Source organism: Scyliorhinus torazame, chromosome 11, assembly GCF_047496885.1.
Source record: "Scyliorhinus torazame isolate Kashiwa2021f chromosome 11, sScyTor2.1, whole genome shotgun sequence".
Lineage (NCBI taxonomy): Eukaryota > Metazoa > Chordata > Chondrichthyes > Carcharhiniformes > Scyliorhinidae > Scyliorhinus > Scyliorhinus torazame.
Genome location: NC_092717.1, coordinates 40,709,575 through 40,729,683, shown reverse-complemented (window position 1 = coordinate 40,729,683; position 20,109 = coordinate 40,709,575). Strand labels below are relative to the sequence as shown.

General features: G+C 47.8%; 1 protein-coding gene across 2 annotated transcripts in view; it reads left to right on the top strand.

The window, feature by feature from the left end:
• The window catches only part of cyb5a (cytochrome b5 type A (microsomal)), a 46,418-nt gene that overhangs the window by 9,233 nt on the left and 17,076 nt on the right, over nucleotides 1–20,109 (top strand). For both annotated transcript variants that reach the window (XM_072467162.1, XM_072467161.1), the window contains exon 2: nucleotides 8,964–9,092. In XM_072467162.1, the coding sequence (XP_072323263.1) occupies nucleotides 8,964–9,092 (129 nt within the window). The remainder of the gene's footprint in view (nucleotides 1–8,963; nucleotides 9,093–20,109) is intronic.

The following is a 20,109-nucleotide window of genomic DNA, read 5'->3' as shown; positions in this document are numbered from 1 at the left end:
GGAATGCAAAGACTTTGAACTTTGTTTTTATTACCGTTCAGATACTGATGTATAGGGTAGTGAAATGAGTATTTTGGAAAATGAGTCTCTTTCATATTTTAACATCCTCTGCTTGTAAGAGTTAAATAGATCAGAAAGTACTATGCATTTCTAATTAAGTGCATTTGGAAAGTCTGTACAAACTCACATTTAATTTGTCTTGAATTAAATGGCTTTTACTCACTTCACACTTTATCACATTGCCTTAGTAGGTAGAAGTTCAAACCTCTTTATCTAGGTTAAAAATTAATGATGTTTCTTTCCTTATTCCAGATGCAGTGAACAGCAGAGCAAGTGCTGTGTCACGCTGGTCCAATCAGTGTTGAAGGAACAGTTGTGTTGTCATCTTATGAAATCATGCTAGGCTCCATCTTTTTTAAAGGACTTGTATTCTAATAGCTGGTTACTTTTATAGTTTTTAAAATTATAATGCTTTGCTTTCACAATGATCCATAATGAGTTAAATCCTATTCCAGATCATGTCCAGACAGTTATACTCGTGGATAAGAGGGCTTTGTTTGTTCAGATCCAGTCTCCGCATTAACCTCCAAGTAGGCTGGATCCACGTTCTGCAGATTTGAGTTACACAAAATAGAACATAGAACATGAAATGCAGAAGGAGGCCATTCGGCCCATCGAGTCTGCACCGACCCACATTAAGCCCTCACTTCCACCCTATCCCCGTAACCCAATAATCCCTCCAAACCTATGGCTCCAGATGAAAATGTCTTTTGAGACAACAAGACCTTATTCTTCCAGAATACCAATCCTACTATCTTCCCACTGCAACATTTGAATATTTTCTTCTTAAATGAATGTAATGTCCTGATCGTGACCACAAACGTTCAGATTTATACTTACAAATACAGCTTATTATTGCAAAAGCAAAGGCCAGAGCAAAGGAAATAAACAGATTTTAAACTCAATTCACTTTTGATTGAGTGGAACATGATTTCTAAGGAAACAACACAACTATGCTTGAGTATTCAATTTCAAATGCTTTTTATTTATTTTTTATTTTGCAGTATTAGACCAATGCAATTGAGGGAGCCAGAAGCAGTCATAGGCAAACTAAGAGATGGCATTTAACTTGAAGAAATGTAGTGTCCTGCATGTCAGTAGTGTCAACAATGAATACAGATATCGTCTGCAGGGATCGGGAGAGGAAAAGATCTTGGTATCAGTTGTTCACCAGATCACTGAAGGTTCATGACCAATGTAGAGAGCCTGTAGCTAAAACTACAGGCTGTATTAATAGATCCTTCGGTATAAGGGCAGTCCAAGGACAGTATTTTGATACTCGACAGATTGGCCAGACTAGTTTTGGTCCCTCTACCCGCTGAGGGATATGGTGATCATGGAAAAGGTTCAAAGGAGAGCTGTGAAGATTATTCTTAGCTTAAGAAACCTTAACTCCTTAAGTTTCAGGACCTGGGTCTATTTTGTTTAGAGCAGTTGGTGGCACCAAATCCAGTCTCTGCATGAATAGGAGCACTTAAATTAGCTCCAGGGCTGGAAAGTGTGCCCATTGGCAAATCATTCAAGTTCACCAGATTGGGCAGAATCAGGAGATGCGAGTTTCAACTTTGTAAGAGTTGGGATACATGGATGAGCATGCCTCTGGAATACATTGTTGGCTGGGTTAATTCTCTGCCTGTGTTCAAGAGGGCGCTTGACTGAGCAGAGATCACATCCATGTAGGATACAAAATGGCTGTAGTGCAGATGATCCATGAGATTACCTGGACTGATTTGAAGCGATACGTTCCAGAGCATCCGTTCCCTCTTTGGCCTGGATCTTTCTCCTTGTTTCTCCCAGGAGATTATTTGACTGAGGGAGTGCCATGTCAGTCGTGATGTGTTGGATCATGACCAGATTCCATGTTCTGGGGCTGCCTCCTGTAATTTCCTGTAATGCTGTGGGGGGTGGGTCTAAGACTCTGTTGATGCTTGAGATTATTTTAAGTTCATTATTGATTGCTGAAAGATCAAGTACAGTTGTGTTTGCCTTAACGTAATGTAGAGTACCAGAAAAGTTAATGTTTGTCACTGATTTTGAAATGCTTAGTAATGGTCCTTGGGTGAACATTGATTTGTACTTCAATGGGTCGGAGTTTGAACTTGTTTAAGCGGGGTGCTGAGATGTTTCAAGCCCTCGGCCTTGTGTTTCAAAGGAGTGTTGATTTTGATACTTACACCTGCCCGTTACCCAAAACTTATCTAGGCTTTCAGATTAAATCAGCAGTTGGCTAGCGGAAACATTTTAGATTTGTTTATTACCCTCCCTTCCATTTGTTTACTTGAGCTCTTCAGGATGTTTTGATATTTTCGACAAAATTATTTTGAATTGCCGATTTTCAGAGTGACCTTGTTTGAATAGTTCTAGTGACGTAGAACTCCATCTTCTGTGTGCGCAGTAACCTTTTCCTTGAAGAATGTTTAAAATTGATTTGCGACAGCAACTTGTTTGTGCAGTTCAGTGTTTTTTTTTTTTTAAATTGCCATTTTTAACTGGCCCCTTTTTTTTATTTGCGTAGAGACGAGAAGGGTTTTGAGTAAATGTTTAAAGAATTGAGGGAGAGAGAACCTAGGTTTGGAGGGACCATTGGACGGCAAGAACATGTCGGCTAAAGGGTCTACCACCAATGGTGATTGAACAATGGGGTAACTAAGTACACACTGGCAATAGTAAAATTATAGGTCGGAATTCTCCAGCCACCTGTTCCCGTCAGCAGGGCACCCCCACCTGGAGGTTTCCTGTCAGCTTGGAGTGGCTCCCGATGGGAAATCCTATTGACAGGCGGCGGGAGTAGAGAATCCTGCCGCCAGTGAACAGCGTGCTGCAGAGAAGCACGCGGCTGGGGGACCGGAGAATCCAGCCCATTGAATATGGCCATGGGGGAATCTGGAAAGGAATTTGAGAATTTTGAGGTCCATTTTGCACGAACGGAGAGAATCCGGTGACGGGAAGGAGGCATTTGTTTAGGTGAAGAAAAATGATCAGTTTGCCAACTGCTTCGTATGCTTGTCAGTTGAATGCAAAGTGAAGCAGCCTTACAATTTGTTTAGCTATAGTTTGTTCCAGTCTGTCATAGAATCCTGGCAGAGCAGAAGGAGGCCATTTGGCCCATCGATTCTGCACCAACCATTCCAAAGACCACTCTACACAGGCCCACCTAACCTTGGGACACTGGGGCAATTTAGCACGGCCAATCCTAAACTAACCTGCACATCTTTTGGACTATGGGAGGAAACTGGAGCACTTGGAGGAAACCCACGCAGACACGGAGAACATGTAAACTCCACACACAGTCACCCATGGTCTGAATCGAACCCTGTCTTTGGAAAGTTTGAGAAGGACGTGTAAGGGCACATAGAACCATATAATTCCTACACTGTAGATGGAGGCCCATCGAATCTGCACTGACCCTCTGAAAGAGCACCCTACGTGGCCCACTCCCCCGCTCAACCCCTGTAACCCCACCTAACCTGCACATCTTTGTACACTTGAGGGGAAATTTAGCATAGACAATTCACCTAACCTACACATCTTTGGACTGTGGGAGGAAGCCAAAGCACCCAGTGGAAACCCATCCAGACAACTGGGAGAACATGCAAACTACACAGACAGGCACCCAAGGACGAAATCGAACCCAGGTCCCTGGCGCTGTGAACCAGCAGTGCTAGCCACTGTGCCGCCCACATGTGTAAGATGCACCCTCCAGATGTTTGTATGCACCTGAATGCAAGTTATTTGGGTCACTTATGACCAGCACCATTATGCCCCAGAGAACAGCTCTAATGTTGATTGTGTTCTGCATACACAAGTGGTGTTGATAAATAACACAGCGTAGCACTGCTTTTAAATGTTACAATCATGGAGCTGTGTGGGTTCTGCAGTTGCCGTTAAAAGTAAGCATGTTTGTACTAGGTTGGGTCTAACATATGATGAAACTGTCCCCATCTCAGACTGTCAGTGAAGTGTGCATCTCAAAACTTCCCCCACCCCCCATCCCAATGTCTCTCTGAAAGCAAGAGGATTTGGATGGGTACAGTAGCTCTGACAAAGCGTGGAAGGGCTAGACGAGGGTAAGAAAAGTTGAACAGGGCAGTGATAGTTGATGTAATTTTTGTCTGTATGGAATCAGAAAATCAGACATCACGTTTTTTTGGTCAGAGTATCAGTATTAAAAATTAAAAGAAGATGGCAAGAGTTTTGTTTTGATTATATAAAAGGTAAGAGAGAGGCAATAATGGACATTGGATCACTGGAAAATGAGGCTGCAGAGTAGTAATGGGGAACAAAGAAATGGCAGAGGAACTGAATAGGAACTTTGCATCAGTCTTCATGGTGGAAGACACCAAGAGAGTTGGGGTAGAGATGAGTGTAGTGGTCATCACTAAGGGGAAGGTGCTGAGGAAGCTGAAAGGTCTCAAAGTAGATAAATCACCCGGACTAGATGGACTGCACCCCAGGGTTCTGAAGGAGATTGTGGAGGCATTGGTAATAATCATTCAGGAATCATTGGTGTCACGGAGGGTCCAAGGGGACTGGAAAATGGTTAATGTAACACCCCTGTTTAAGAAGGGAGGGAGGCTGATGACTGGAAATTATAGGTGGGTTAGCCTGACTTTGATCATTGGTATGATTTTGGAGTCCATTATTAAGGTTGAGATTGCAGAGTAGTTGGTGCGTGGTAAAAGAAAACTGAGTTAACACAGCTTCCTCAAGGGGAGGTCATGCCTGAAAAATCTGTTAGAATTCTTTGAGGCGGTAATGAGGAATTTAGACAAAGGAGAGCCAGTGGATGTGATGTATTTGGTTTTCCAGAAGGCCTTTGAAAAGGTGCCATCCAGGAGGCTGCTAAATGGGATAGGAGCCCATGACATGGATAGAGGACTGGCAGAGCAGAGAGGGGAGATAAAAGGGTCTTTTTCAGGATGGCAGCCGGTGACTAGTGGTGTTGTGCAAGGGTCAGTGTTGGGACCAGCATTATTCACCATAACATTAACGATCTAGAAGTAGGAACTGAGAGCATTCTTGCCAAGTTTGCAGATGATACAAAGATGGGTAGAGGGACCGGTAATGTTGAGGAAGTGAGGAGGCTGCAGAAGGACTTTACAGACATGGAGAGTGGGCAGAGAAGTAGCAGATGGAATATTACAAGGTGGAAAAGTGTGAGGTTTATGCATTTTGGTAGGGAAAATAGAGACACAGACTATTTTCTAAAGGGGGCAAAGCTTCGGAAATCTGGAGCACAAAGGGACTTAAGAGGCCTAGTTCAGGATTCTCCTTAAGGTTAACATGCAGGTTAACATAGAACATAGAACGTTACAGCGCAGTACAGGCCCTTCGGCCCTCGATGTTGCGCCGACTGTGAAACCAATCTAAAGCCCATCTACTCTATTCCTTTATCATCCATATGATTATCCAATGACCATTTAAATGCCCTTAATGTTGGCGAGTTGCAGGCAGGGCATTCCACGCCCTTAAAAGTTTGAACAAGACCTCACCACACAGGACTTTCAACCGATGTTATACACTAGATACATAGAACATAGAAAAATACAGCACAGAACAGGCCCTTCGGCCCACGATGTTGTGCCGAACCTTTGTCCTAGATTAATCATAGATTATCATAGAATTTACAGTGCAGAAGGAGGCCACCCGGCCCATCGAGTCTGCACCGGCTCTTGGAAAGAGCACCCTACCCAAGGTCAACACCTCCACCCCATCCCCACAACCCAGCAACCCCACCCAACACTAAGGGCAATTTTGGACACTAAGGGCAATTTATCACGGCCAATCCACCCAACCTGCACATCTTCGGACTGGGAGGAAACCGGAGCACCCGGAGGAAACCCACGCACACACTGGGAGGACGTGCAGACTCCGCACAGACAGTGACCCAAGCCGGAATCGAACCTGGGACCCCGGAGCTGTGAAGCAATTGTGCTATCCACAATGCTACCATGTTGCCCTTAAGAACAAATTAATTTACACTATATCATTCTACCGTAATCCATGTACCTATCCAATAGCTGCTTGAAGGTCCCTAATGTTTCCGACTCAACTACTTCCACAGGCAGTGCATTCCATGCCCCCACTACTCTCTGGGTGAAGGACCTACCTCTGGCATCCCCCCTATATCTTCCACCATTCACCTTAAATTTATGTCCCCTTGTAATGGTTTGTTCCACCCGGGGAAAAAGTCTCTGACTGTCTATTCTATCTATTCCCCTGATCATCTTATAAACCTCTATGAAGTCGCCCCTCATCCTTCTCCGTTCTAATGAGAAAAGGCCTAGCACCCTCAACCTTTCCTCGTAAGACCTACTCTCCATTCCAGGCAACATCCTGGTAAATCTCCTTTGCACCTTTTTCCAAAGCTTCCATATCCTTCCTAAAATGAGGCGACCAGAACTGTACACAGTACTCCAAATGTGGTCTTACCAAAGTTTTGTACAGCTGCATCATCACCTCACGGCTCCTAAATTCAATCCCTCTGTTAATGAACGCTAGCACACCATAGGCCTTCTTCACATCTCTATCCACTTGAGTGGCAACTTTCAAAGATGTATGAACATAGACCCCAAGATCTCTCTGCACCTCCACATTGCCAAGAACTCAGTTAGTAATTTGGATGGCAAATCAATGTATTCATTTTGAGAGGGCTAGAATACAAAAGCAGGAATATACTGCTGAGGCTGTATAAGGATCTGGTCAGATCCCATTTTGGAATATTGAAAAAGAAATGAAAATTGCTTATTGTCACAAGTACGCTTCAAATGAAGTTGCTGTGAAAAGCCCCTAGTCGCCACATTCCGGCGCCTGTTCGGGGAGGCTGGTACGGGAATTGAACCGTGCTGCTAGCCTGCCTTGGTCTGCTTTCAAAGCCAGCGATTTAGCCCTGTGCTAAACAGCCCCTTGTGAGCAGTGTTGGGTACAGTATCGAAGAATGATGTACTGGCCTTGCAGAGGGTCCAGCGGATGTTCACAAGAATGATCCCCGGAATGAAGGGCTTGTCATATGAAGAGCGGTTGAGGACATTGGGTCTGTACGTGAAAGAGTTTAGAAGGATGAGGGGGGATCTCATTGAAACTTACAGAATACTGAGGCCTAGTGTGAGAGTACTTTAAGAAATGGGTGTTTATAAATGGGTGTGTATATAAATATCTGTAGTGAGAGTACCTTTTAAGAAATGGGTGTTTCCTACTGCAGTGATGTCAGAGAGTGGGTGGAGCTGGCTGTCTGTCAGCCTTTTACTTTTGTTTTGGGCTGTTTCCGGCACGGTGTGTTTTAGTTTTGTTTTCAGTGTTGGAGCTGAAGCCAGACCAAGCAGGTGTACTGCTGATCTCTCTGCCATGAAAAGACTACCTCTTGATCATTTGGTGAATTCAGAATTATAAATGTTCTCAATAGTGAATGTAAACCTCGTGCTTCTGGTAAAAGGTGTTTTAAGTCATAAGGATGTTAAAAGGAAAGGTTAAAGGATTACTTAGTGTTGTATTCTTTGGGGGTTGTATTTGAATTAATGGTTGCTAAGATGTTCGTTATGTTTTTAAAAGGTTAACTTGAGTTTTTTTTTCATTCATAGAATTTACAGTGCAGAAGGAGGCCTTTCGGCCCATCGAGTCTGCACTGGCTCTTAGAAAGAGCACCCTACCCAAGCCCACACCTCCACCCTATCCCCATTACCCAGTAACCCCACCTATCCCCATCACCCAGTAACCCCACCCACCACGAAGGGCAATTTTGGACACTAAGGACAATTTAGCATGGCCAATCCACCTAACCCGCACATCTTTGGACTGTGGGAGGAAACCGGAGCACCCAGAGGAAACCCACGCACACACGGGGAGAACGTGCAGACTCCGCACAGACAGTGACCCAAGCCAGGAATCGAACCTGGGGCCCTGGAGCTGTGAAGCAATTGTGCTAACCACAATGCTACCGTGCTGCCCTCATAGAATTCATAGAATAAACATTGTTTTGCTTTTTAAAAAAATACTTTTCGATTTCTGCTGTACCACATCTGTAGAGTGGGCCGTTTGCTCCCCATAATCTATTAAAAGTTGTGGGTCAAGTGAACTCTATGATACACTTTGGGGTTCTCTAAACCCTGGCCCACAATACTAGATAGAGTGGACATGGAGAAGATGTTTCCAGTAGTAGGAGAGACAAGAGCCCAAGGGCACAGCCTCCGACAGAAGGGACAAACCTTTAAAACTGAGGTGAGGAGGAATTTCCTCCACCATAGGGTGGTAATCTGTGGAATTCATTGCCGCAGAAGGCTATGGAGGCCAAGTTACTGAGTGTTTCTAAGACCGAGATAGATAGATTCTTGATTAGTAAGAGGATATGGGGAGACGGCAGGAGAATGGGGATGAAAAACATATCAGCAATGATTAAATGGAGCAGACCCTACAGTCCAAGTGGCCTAATTCTGCTCCTAAGTCTTGTGGTAATTGGCTGTATATCCAAGTGAGGCAAAATGGGATTCTTCCTCCAGTAATTAGCTTGTACGGTGCAGTTCAGCTGGTTTCGACTTTGCTCATCAGCTTTTCCAGTTATCTAGATTGATGTGATACCTGATGCTAAATCCTTGGTGGGAACCTGATTGAGACGCTGAAGAAGAACAGGAGAGGGGGGAAAGTTGAGGTTTTCTACCAATGTGACAGAAATTAAATGTGACTCCAGGAAAGGAACAAGTCAAGAATTTCTCCAGTTTTTGAGGAATGAGCAGTTCACAATCACTTTGCCATCTGTAGCTGTGTGATGTGTCCAGTCATCTTGACGGACTTTTTTTTTTTTGAAATCGAGGAATGTTCCTTTTACATTTTTGGATAGAGGTGCATACATAGATAATGCAGCTCACTCTTCAATTTCAATTGTCAATCTTGAATCTTTTTGTGTCTTGCAGCATCCAGGTGGCGAAGAAGTGCTGAAGGAGCAAGCCGGAGGCGATGCTTCAGAAGCTTTTGATGATGTTGGGCACTCTAGTGATGCACGAGAAATGACCAAAAAATATCTCATAGGGGAACTTCATCCTGTGAGTCCCGTAATTACTGCTATATTTGTTGTTGTGTTTGGAACTGGGTAATGCAAAGTACTCCTTCAACAGAGAGCTTGGCTAAGGAAAACATGTTCAGTAGAGCCTCTTTCTACTATGCCTGTAGCAAGAGTACAACATCGTATTGGTCAGTGCATTTAACAGGCAAAGTTCATCCACATAAATTACCCCTGTTATAAATGGTGAGCTCCGTACTTCAATTTTCTCCCAAATGGCAGCTTGGGACATATCAACGTCCAAGTTTGATATTCACTCCATGGCCTCTGGTGATGGATAGTGAATAGAAACACTTGAATTTGTCGAATCTTTTATGACTGGACATGCCAGAGTGCTTTACCTCTAGTGGATTACTTTTGATGTGCAGCAATCATTATAATGGAGGCAACTTGGCAGCCACAGCAAGGTCCCACAAAGAACAATGCGATCAGTGATCCAATGATCTGTTGCTTTTACTGATGTTTTTTGAGGAATAATTGACCATGTCACTGAGAAACCTTTTACATCCCCCTAAGAGGGAGGAAGGAGCCTCGGTTTAATATTTCATTTGAGAAATGGCACCTCCAACTGTGCAGCACTCTGTGCAGTGGAGTCTCAGCCAAACCCACAACAGTAGATGCCATTCTTTGGAGAATAGTGGTTTGTGGTTTGCACGTAGAAACTCATAATGCTCTCTGTCATCTTCCACTTGTGTAGCATGCGGCTGGAGCACGCAAGTGCAACCACGGGATTTATTTGTGACTGTGCCTTGTGAAGCCAGGCGTTTTATTCGTGAGTCCGTGATCAAGCCTTGATTCTTGGCCCTGTTTACTCCCTGGGTCAGTACTTGCTTTTCGGTGAGAGTTCTGAGGTTTTGAGAGATCTACCTGCTGAGCAGAAGGGATTCCTGGACTTAAGACCACACCTTTGAAACATAGTCATCGGTGTCTACAGCACAAAAATGGCCCTTCACATCTATGCCGGTCAAAAACCATTACCTCCATATTCTCCTCATTTTCCAGCACTTGGACAAGCCTTGCCTTCACAAGTGCACATCTAAATACTACTTAAATGTTATGAGGGTCTCTGCCTCCACCACGGTTTTCAAGCAGTGAGTTTCAGACCCCCAGCATCCTCTGGGTGACAAAGCTTTTCCTTGCATCCCCTCAACCTCCTGCCCCTTTCCTAAATCTATTCCCCCCGGTTATTGATCCTTCCACTAACGGGGAAAAGTTTCTTCCTGTCTATTCCACCTATGCCCCTCATAATTTTATACATCTCAGTCATGTCCCCCCCCCCCCCCCCCCCCTGCTCCATGGAAAACAACCCCAGTCCATCTAATCTCTCTTCATAAAACTTTCGAGCCCAGGCAATATCCTGGTAAATCTCCTCTGCAACCTTTCCAGTGCTATCACATCACTCCTATGATGTGGATTCCAGAACTGCACACAACACTCGAGCTGTGGCCTGTAGAGTTCCAGCATAACTTCCCTGCTCTTCCTCGGTTAATCCTCGGCTAATAAAGGCAAGTATACCATATGCCTTCTTAACCAGTGCCTTCTTAACCCGTGTATCTACCTGTCCTCTGCTACCCTAAGCGATTGGTGTACATGCTCACCAAGGTCCCTCTGATCCTCGGTGCTTCCCAGGGCCCTGTTGTTTATCATGTATTCCCTTGCCTTGTTTGTGCTGCCCAACTGCATCTCCTCTAAATTATCTGGATTGAATTCCATTTGTCTCTGACCAGCCCATCTATATCCTCCTGTAACCAAGGCTCTCCTCCTCATTATTTACCACCCCACAAACTTTCTTATTTCTAAGATACAGGCAAGCAACCATGGGGGAGCGATGATGAATTGGGGCAAAATGTTTTTCTTCGACTTACTCACTCACTGCACACTCAATTCCCCGAAGGGTCTCCCGATCCTGGCCCACACTCTGGTCGGGGTATTTACCTCCCAGGGCACCCTTGCCCCTCATCTAGGAAGATCATGCTCAGGTGAGACCATAGCCTCAGATTGGGTTACAAAGCGCCCCCCCCTTTCAAAGCTGAAACATCCCCCATCTCGATGGCAGGAGGGTCTGGTCCTTGGTCCGTTTGTCTGGGGCTGACTTTCGGGGTGTCCGGTCCTGTGACATGTAATGGACTGGGAGAAGCATTTTCAGGCCGACATTTCGAGTGGAATAAACTCGCTGGGGCTAACGAATGGCCCCAGATCTACGGCAACCTCGGTCGGTTGAGTTTCCATGTTGGATTCCTGGTCCGAGGTATCGGCTTCCCACATCTCCAAGCCGCGGGGCTAGTCCCGCTCAAAATATGGCAACGGCAGCTGCGCTGGAGGAAGAGGCACCACTGCCCTTGGGATCTCGGGGCGGTCTTTGGGAACCTCCCGGGTCCGGTTCCGGAGGTGGTCCAAGTGCCTGTTTGACTCTTTCCCTTGTGCTCGCACTGAGTAACAGACCGGTCCCGACTGTTTCACCGTGACACCCGGAATCCACAGCAAAATCTGTCTGGTTGCCTCGAGTCGGGGTGCTCTTGCCTGTGGCAGACCTTCGCCCCAATGTCCGGCAGGACGGGGTTGAACTGTGCATAGCCAACGTCCCACCAGTAGCCCGGAGGGTGCTACCATGGTGGTGGAGTATGGTGTGGTATGGTAATAAAACAAAGCCAGGCCTATGGGGAACCTAAGATTTGTTTCCACATGCCCATCTTGAAGGTCTGTACGGCCTGCTCACCAACCCATTGGATGCCTGGTGATAAGGTGCCGTCTCGCACGGCAGATGCCATTTGTCTGCAGGATATTCCTGAACTCTGAGCTGGTAAATGTCGTGCCGTTGTCCGACACCAAATCATCTGGGATTCCACCGACGCTGAAGATCTGGCGGAGCTTCTTAATCGCGACCCGTGATGTTGTCGTCATCTTGCAGTGGATGTCTAACCACTTCATGTGGGCATCCACTGTTAGCAGAAACATTGAGCCTTGGAAAGAGCCAGTGATATCTATGTGTATCGTGCCCACGACCGGCCCGGCCACTCCCATGGGTGGAGGGGTGCCGCAGGTGGTGCTCTTGGCACCGTGTGCATTGTCTTGACAGAGCTTTGATGCCTGCGTCGACCCAGGTCACACGGTTCAACATTTTGTAGTCCCCGCACAACCTGACTGTACCATCAGGTTTCATCACTGGCACTATTGGCGCTGCCCAATCTGCGATCTGCTCTGGCCAGATGATCCCTAAATGCTCTGATCGATCCAGCTCCACATCACTTTCAGCTTCAGGGCATAGGGAATGGGGTGGGCATGAAAGTATTGCGGTGGGCCGTGGGATCTACAAAAACTTGGCGGCAGTACCTCCGATGGTCCCCAAGCCTTCCTTAAATATTGGTGGAAATTTTGCAGGCACCGCATCTCGTCCATCAGAGCACATCTGGCACACTTACTGCCAGTCCAACCAGAGGTGCTTTAGCCAATATCGGCCTGGCAGGTTGGGGCCCGTCCCTCGGACTACCACCAATGTTAGATTCGCGGATTGTCCCCCTTACTCTGCCCCTTGTGGTCAGCATGGTAGCATAGTGGTTAGCACAATTGCTTCACAGCTCCAGGGTCCCAGGTTCGATTCCTGGCTTCCGTCACTGTCTGTGCGGAGTCTGCACGTTCTCCCCGTGTTTTTGGGTTTCCTCCGGGTGCTCCGGTTTCCTCCCACAGTCCAAAGATGTACAGGCTAGGTGGATTGGCCATGATAAATTGCTGTTAGTGTCCAAAATTGCCCGTAGTATTGGGTGGGGTTACTGGGTTATGGGGATAGGATGGAGGTGTGGGCTTGGGTAGGGTGCTCTTTCCAAGAGCCGGTGCAGACTCGATGGGCCGAATGGCCTCCTTCTGCACTGTAAATTCTATAAACACTACTCCATCGGGCCCTCTGAAGACGCCTGTGATTTCTAACAGCTCACCCTTGTACGTTGCCAGCCTTGTCTCGTAGCTCCAAATATCAGATACCCGAACGAACATGATCGAATGGGTGTCTGCTTACCACGGACATTGCAGTCCCGGTCTCCAACTCGTGAGGATTGGGAACCCATTGACCCTGAACATGACTCGAATCGGTGCCACTCTTGGCACAGCGATACAATTGTTGTCTGTCCACGAAATGAGTCCGCCTCCAGGGCAGTCCTCCTGGGTGTGGCGGCTGGTTGGTGGGCTTGCCCTTCTGGCGCTGCATCGTTCAGCTCTTTTGGATACTGGCATATCTTCCCTGTGGGTTGGGGCCCTCCTGTGGGGAACACTGCCGCCGCTCATCAGGAGCCAGCCAAAAGTGGTCCAGGTCTCTGGGAGGGCGACCCCAATGGCGGGAGTCTGGAACTTCTGTCCGCGGGCGTGGGGCGGGGGTCACGATTCTCTCTGGTGCTGGGTGGAAACGTAATCATCACTCTATGATGGGTGGCATTGGATTAAAGTAGTTACTCACCAATGAGACCAACTCCGCGAATGGACGCATGTCGGGTGAGTTTGGGTAGGTCAACCTTTTTGATGCTGTACTTGCTGGCTCCAGAGACCGTAAGGAGGGTCACCATCTACCTTTCATCGCTGATTTATGAAGGCTGTTGAGACAAAAAAACGTACTGCTTCCCCTCAATTTATTTGTTCCAATTGCTCGTCTCAGCGTCAAATGCCACTAAACCGCCCAATTCGTGGCATACCAGCTGCCTGGTCAGAGATCCCCTGAGGCCTGTTTGAAGTGGGCCGGGTCGTGAGGAAATGGCGTCACACTGCCAGCGAGGGTAAAGTGGAGCTGCAGGAAAGATCCAGGCAAGCGACCACGAGGAAGCGATGATGGATTGGAACAAAAAGGTTTTATTTGACTTACTCACTATTCGACTCCCCGCAGGGTCTCCTGCACCTATGTCTCAGGGCACCCATGGTTAAGGGTATAGCCCCGTCCCGTCATCTGGGCAGATCGTAGTCTGGTGGGTCCACAGGGAACCTAGTGGTACAGGCCCATGACTCCTGTTGGGTTATAACCATATCACTGATCCCTGCGGGACCCCACTGGACACTGGCTTCCAGTCAGAAAAACAACCCTCAACCATCATCCTCTGCTTCTTGCTACCACAGCCAATTCTGGATCCAATTTGCCAAATCTCCTTTGATCCCATGACCAGTCTCTCATATAGGACCTCATCAAAAGCCTTGTTAAAGTCCACGTAGACTATGTCAAATGCACTACCCTCATCTATACAATTAGTCACCTTTTCGAAAAATTTAACCAACTTGGTCAGGCATGACCACCCCTTAACAAAACCATTCTGACTGTTCTTGATTAATCCCTGCCTCCCCAAATGAAGATTTATTTGGTGTCTCACAATTGCTTCCAATAGTTTCCCTACCACTGAGTTAGACTGACTGGCCTGTAGTTCCCTGGTTTATCCCTTCCACCCTCCTTGAATAATGGTACCACATTGGTATCCTCTAGTCCTCCGGCCCCTCTCCTGCAGCCAGAGAGGAATTGAAAATTATTTCCAGGGCTCCTGCTATTTGCTGTCTTGGCTGATTCAGCAGCCTGAGATACATTTCATCTGGCCCTGGAGATCTGTTTACTTTTAAGCTTGCCAGACCACTCGGAACCTCTCCCCAGTCTGCGTTTAGTTCTTGTTAATCACAGCGCTTCTCCCTGATTTCTGTACCCACATGGCCCTTTCACTAGTGAACACCAACACAAAGTATTCATTTAGATCCCTACGTCCTTCAGCTTCCACACATAAATTGCCACTGTGGTCATTAATGGGCCCTACTCTTTCCCTAGTTATGCTTTTACCTTTTAATGTACTTGTAAAACAACTCCGGATTTTCCTTTATTTTACCTTCCAGAATTCTTTCATATCCCATTTTTGCTCTCCTATTTTGCTTTTTAAGTTCTCTCTTGCACATTCTATACTCCTCTAGGGCTTCTTCTGTTTTGAGCCTTCGATATCTGCCGTAAGCCTCCTTTTCTCTCCTTATCCAATGCTGTATATCCCTCTATATCCAGGGTTCCCTGGATATGCTGGTCCCACACGTTTTTTTCTTCATTGGAACGTGTTGACCCTGTACTCTCCCCATTTCCATCTTGAATGGGCCCCACTCTTCTGTCACAGATTTACCTGAAATTGTCTTCTCCGCGTCCACTCTGGCCAAATAATAATCTGACCTTATTAAAATCGACCTCCCCCCCCCCCCCCCCCCCCCCACCTCCCTCCCCACCGTCGTTTAGCTCTGCGGCCCATCCTTGTCCTTTTCCATCGTGATCTTGAATTTAGCAGAGTTATGATCACCGTCTGCAAAATGCTCCCCCACTTATGCTTTGTTACCTAAAATTAAGCGCAGGACCGCTCCCTCTCTTGTAGGACCTTCTATATACTGACTTAAAAAGTTCTCCAGGATGCATTTTAAGAATTTTGCTCGCTCTTCTGGAGGTCTTCATTGGTATATAGTTATAGGGTTCCTGGTTCTGTTTGATTATTGCTACTTCTGACCGGCAGTGGCAAGATATGTGGAAGGTCAGGGAACCAGGCTATACTTTTGAGGTCTCCCTTTTAACCCCTTTATTTTATGCTGTTTCAACTTTTCTAACCATTCCTTGTAGCCTACCGCACTGATACTTAAGTCAGTCTTTTTGTGAATACTTTCTTTTTTAAAAAAAATATATTTTATTGAAATTTTTTTCCTAAACAACAATTATTCCCTCCACAATAACAATACAGAAATTTTTAACAATACACAAGAAACAAAACCCCATTATCTTTCCCCCCCCCCCCTTCCCCCTGGGTTGCTGCTGCTGGTCATCTGTCTTCCCTCTAACGTTCCCCTAGGTAGTCGAGAAATGGCTGCCACCGCCTGGTGAACCCTTGAGCCGATCATCTCAGGGCAAACTTTATCTGGTCCAGTTGAATGAACCCCGCCATATCGTTTACCCAGGCCTCCAGTCTGGGGGGTTTCGCCTCCTTCCACATGAGTAGGATCCTGCGCCGGGCTACTAGGGACGCAAAGGCCACAACGTCGGCCTCTTTCACCTCCTGCACTCCCGGCTCATCCGCAACTCCAAATAGAGCTAACCCCCAGCCTAGTTTGACCCGGGCCTTCACCACCTGCGAAATCACTCCCGTCACTCCCTTCCAGTGCCGGGCATGCCCAAAACATATGTGCGTGGTTGCCGGGCTCCCGCCACACCTCTCCAAAGAACCTGCTCAATCTTGCTCTCGTTATGTGTGCTCTATGTAGCACCTTAAATTGAATCAGGCTAAGCCTGGCGCATGAGAAAGAGGAATTTACCCTGCTCAGGGCATCAGCCCACATACCCTCCTCTATCTCCTCCCCTAGTTCTTCTTCCCACTTTCCTTTTAGTTCGCCCACCGACTCCTCTCCCTCTTCCCTCATCTCTTGGTAGATCTCTGACACCTTGCCCTCTCCGACCCACACCCCTGAAAGCACCCTGTCCTGTATCCCCTGTGTCGGGAGCAACGGAAATTCCCTCACCTGTTGTCTAGTAAACGCCCTCACCTGCATATATCTCAAGAAATTTCCCCGGGGCAACTTATACTTTTCCTCCAATGCTCCCAAGCTCGCAAAAGTCCCATCTATAAATAAATCTCCCACCCTCCTAATTCCCAACTGGTACCAGCTCTGAAATCCTCCATCCATTCTTCCTGGGGCGAACCTATGGTTGTTCCCCACCAGGGCTCCCTGCACCCCTCTCTGTCGCCTCCACTGTCCCCAGATATTCAATGTTGCCGCCACCACCGGGTTCGTGGTAAACTTTTTAGGTGAGAACGGTAGCGGCGCCGTCACCAGCGCCTCTAAACTCGTCCCTTTACAGGACTTTCTCTCCAGTCTTTTCCACGCCGCTCCCTCACCCTCCATCATCCATTTACGTATCATTGCCACATTGGCGGCCCAATAGTAATCGCCCAAGTTCGGTAGTGCCAGTCCTCCTCTGTCCCTACTACGCTGAAGGAACCCCCTCCTTACTCTCGGAACTTTCCCTGCCCACACGAAGCTCGTGATGCTCCTGTCTATTTTATTAAAAAAGGTCTTGGTGATTAGTATAGGGAGACATTGAAATACAAATAAGAACCTCGGGAGGACCATCATCTTAATTGCTTGCACCCTGCCCGCCAGCGATAGAGGCTGCATGTCCCACCTCTTGAAGTCCTCCTCCATTTGTTCTACCAGCCGTGTCAGATTAAGTCTGTGCAAGGTTCCCCAGCTCCTAGCGATCTGAATTTCCAGGTATCGGAAGTTTCTTTCCACTTTCCTTAGAGGCAAGCCTTCTATCTCTCTACTCTGGTCCCCTGGATGTATCACAAATAATTCACTCTTCCCCATGTTTAGCCTATACCCCGAGAAATCCCCGAACCCCCTCAAAATTTGCATAACCTCTATCATCCCCCCCCCCCCCCCCCGCTGGGTCCGACACGTATAACAATAGGTCATCCGCGTATAATGAGACTCTGTGTTCTTCTCCCCCTCTAATCACCCCTCTCCATTTCCTGGAGTGGGTTCATGGCCAGAGGTTCAATTGCCAACGCGAACAACAATGGAGACAGCGGGCATCCCTGTCTTGTTCCCCTATATAGCCGGAAATACTCCGATCTATGTCGACCTGTAACTACGCTTGCCGTTGGAGCCCCATAAAGAAGTCTAACCCAGCTAATAAACCCGTTCCCAAACCCAAACCTCCTTAACACTTCCCATAAATACTCCCACTCCACCCTATCAAATGCCTTCTCTGCGTCCATTGCCGCCACTATCTCTGCCTCCCCCTCCACTGGGGGCATCATTATCACCCCTAATAGTTGTCGCACGTTAACATTCAGTTGTCTCCCTTTTACGAACCCTGTCTGGTCTTCGTGCACCACCCCTGGGACACAGTCCTCTATCCTCGATGCCAGTACCTTTGCCAGCAATTTGGCGTCCACGTTCAATAATGAAATAGGTCTATAGGACCCGCACTGCAGCGGATCTTTATCCCTCTTCAAAATTAGCGATATCGTCGCCTCCGACATTGTCGGGGGTAAAGTCCCTCCTTCCCTGGCCTCATTAAACGTCCTCACCAACAACTGGGCCAACAAGTCCACATATTTTCTGTAAAATTCCACCGGGAACCCGTCTGGTCCCGGAGCCTTCCCTGCTTGCACATTCCCCAGTCCCTTAATAACCTCGTTCACCCCAATCGGTGCCCCCAGGCCTACCACCTCCTGTTCCTCCACTTTCGGGAACCTCAATTGGTCCAGGAACTGCTGCATCCCCTCCTCTCCCTCTGGGGGCTGAGGCCTATACAGTTCCTCATAGAAGGTCTTGAACACCTCATTTATCTTTCCTGCCCTTCGCACCGTGTCTCCCCTTTCGTCTCTATTTCCTCCTATCTCCCTCGCTGCTGCCCTCTTTTGCAATTGATGAGCCAACAGGCGACTAGCCTTTTCCCCATATTCATACCTCCTCCCCTGTGCCTTCCTCCACAGTACCTCCGCCTTTCTGGTGGTCAGAAGGTCAAACTCCGTCTGGAGTCTTCTCCTCTCCCTGTACAATTCCTCCTCCGGGGTCTCTGCAAATTCCCTATCCACCCTTAAAATCTCCCCCAGTAATCTTTCCCTTTCCTTGGCCTCTGTTTTCCTTTTGTGGACCCCAATGGAGATCAGCTCTCCTCTGACCACCGCTTTTAGTGCTTCCCATACCACTCCCACAGGGACCTCACCGTCGTCATTGACCTCCAGGTATCTCTCAATACACCCCCGCACTCTTGCACACACTCCCTCATCCGCCATCAGTCCCACATCTAATCGCCAGAGTGTTCTCTGCTCCCTTTCCTCTCCTAATTCCAGGTCCACCCAATGTGGGGCATGATCCGAAACCGCTATGGCTGAGTACTCAGCTTCTTCCACCCTAGAGATCAACGACCTTCCCAAAACAAAAAAATCTATCCGGGAGTACACTTTATGGACATGGGAGAAGAAGGAGAACTCCCTAGCCCTAGGTCTAAGAAATCGCCATGGATCCACTCCCCCCATTTGGTCCATAAACCCCTTAAGTACCTTGGCCGCTGCCGGCCTTCTTCCGGTCCTTGAGCTGGATCTATCTAGCCCCGGGTCCAGCACCGTATTAAAGTTCCCTCCTAAAATCGAGTTTCCTACCTCCAGGCCCGGTATACGCCCCAGCATCCGTCTCATAAATCCCGCATCGTCCCAGTTTGGGGCATACACATTAACCAACACGACCTCCATTCCCTCCAGCCTGCCACTCACCATTACATATCTACCTCCGCTATCTGCTACGATGTTCTTTGCTTCAAATGCTACCCGTTTCCCCCCCAAATGGCCACCCCTCTATTCTTTGCGTCCAGTCCCGAGTGGAACACCTGTCCCACCCATCCTTTCCTTAACCTAACTTGGTCCGCCACCTTTAGGTGCGTCTCTTGGAGCATAACCACGTCTGCCCTTAGTCCTTTCAAATGCGTGAGCACTCGGGCCCTTTTTATCGGTCCGTTCAGGCCTCTCACGTTCCACGTGATCAGCCTCACTAGGGGGCTACCTGCCCCCATCCCGTGTCGACTAGCCATTACCTTCTCTAGGCCAGTCCCATATCCCGCCTCCGCGCTCCCGCTCGCTCCCCCAGCGTCGCACATCATCCCCGTCCACCCACTCTTTAGCCTCAGCACCCATCAGTGAGCTCAGCATCGTACTTGCGTACGCTCCACAGTCCACTCCTTCCACACCCTCAGGGAGACCCAGTATCCGAAGGTTCTTCCTTCGCGCTCCGTTTTCTAGGGCTTCGATCCTTTCAGTACACTTTTTATGAAGTGCTCGTGCGTCTGTGTCTTAACCGCCAGGCCCAGGATCTCGTCCTCAATATCTGTCACCTGCTCCACCTCGCGGAGCTCTGTCTCCTGGGTCTTTAGTGTCTCCTTGAGCCCCTCAATTGCCTGTAGCATCGGGGTCAGCACCTCCCTCTTCAGCAGCTCCACGCACCGTCTCACAATTTCATCCTGCTCA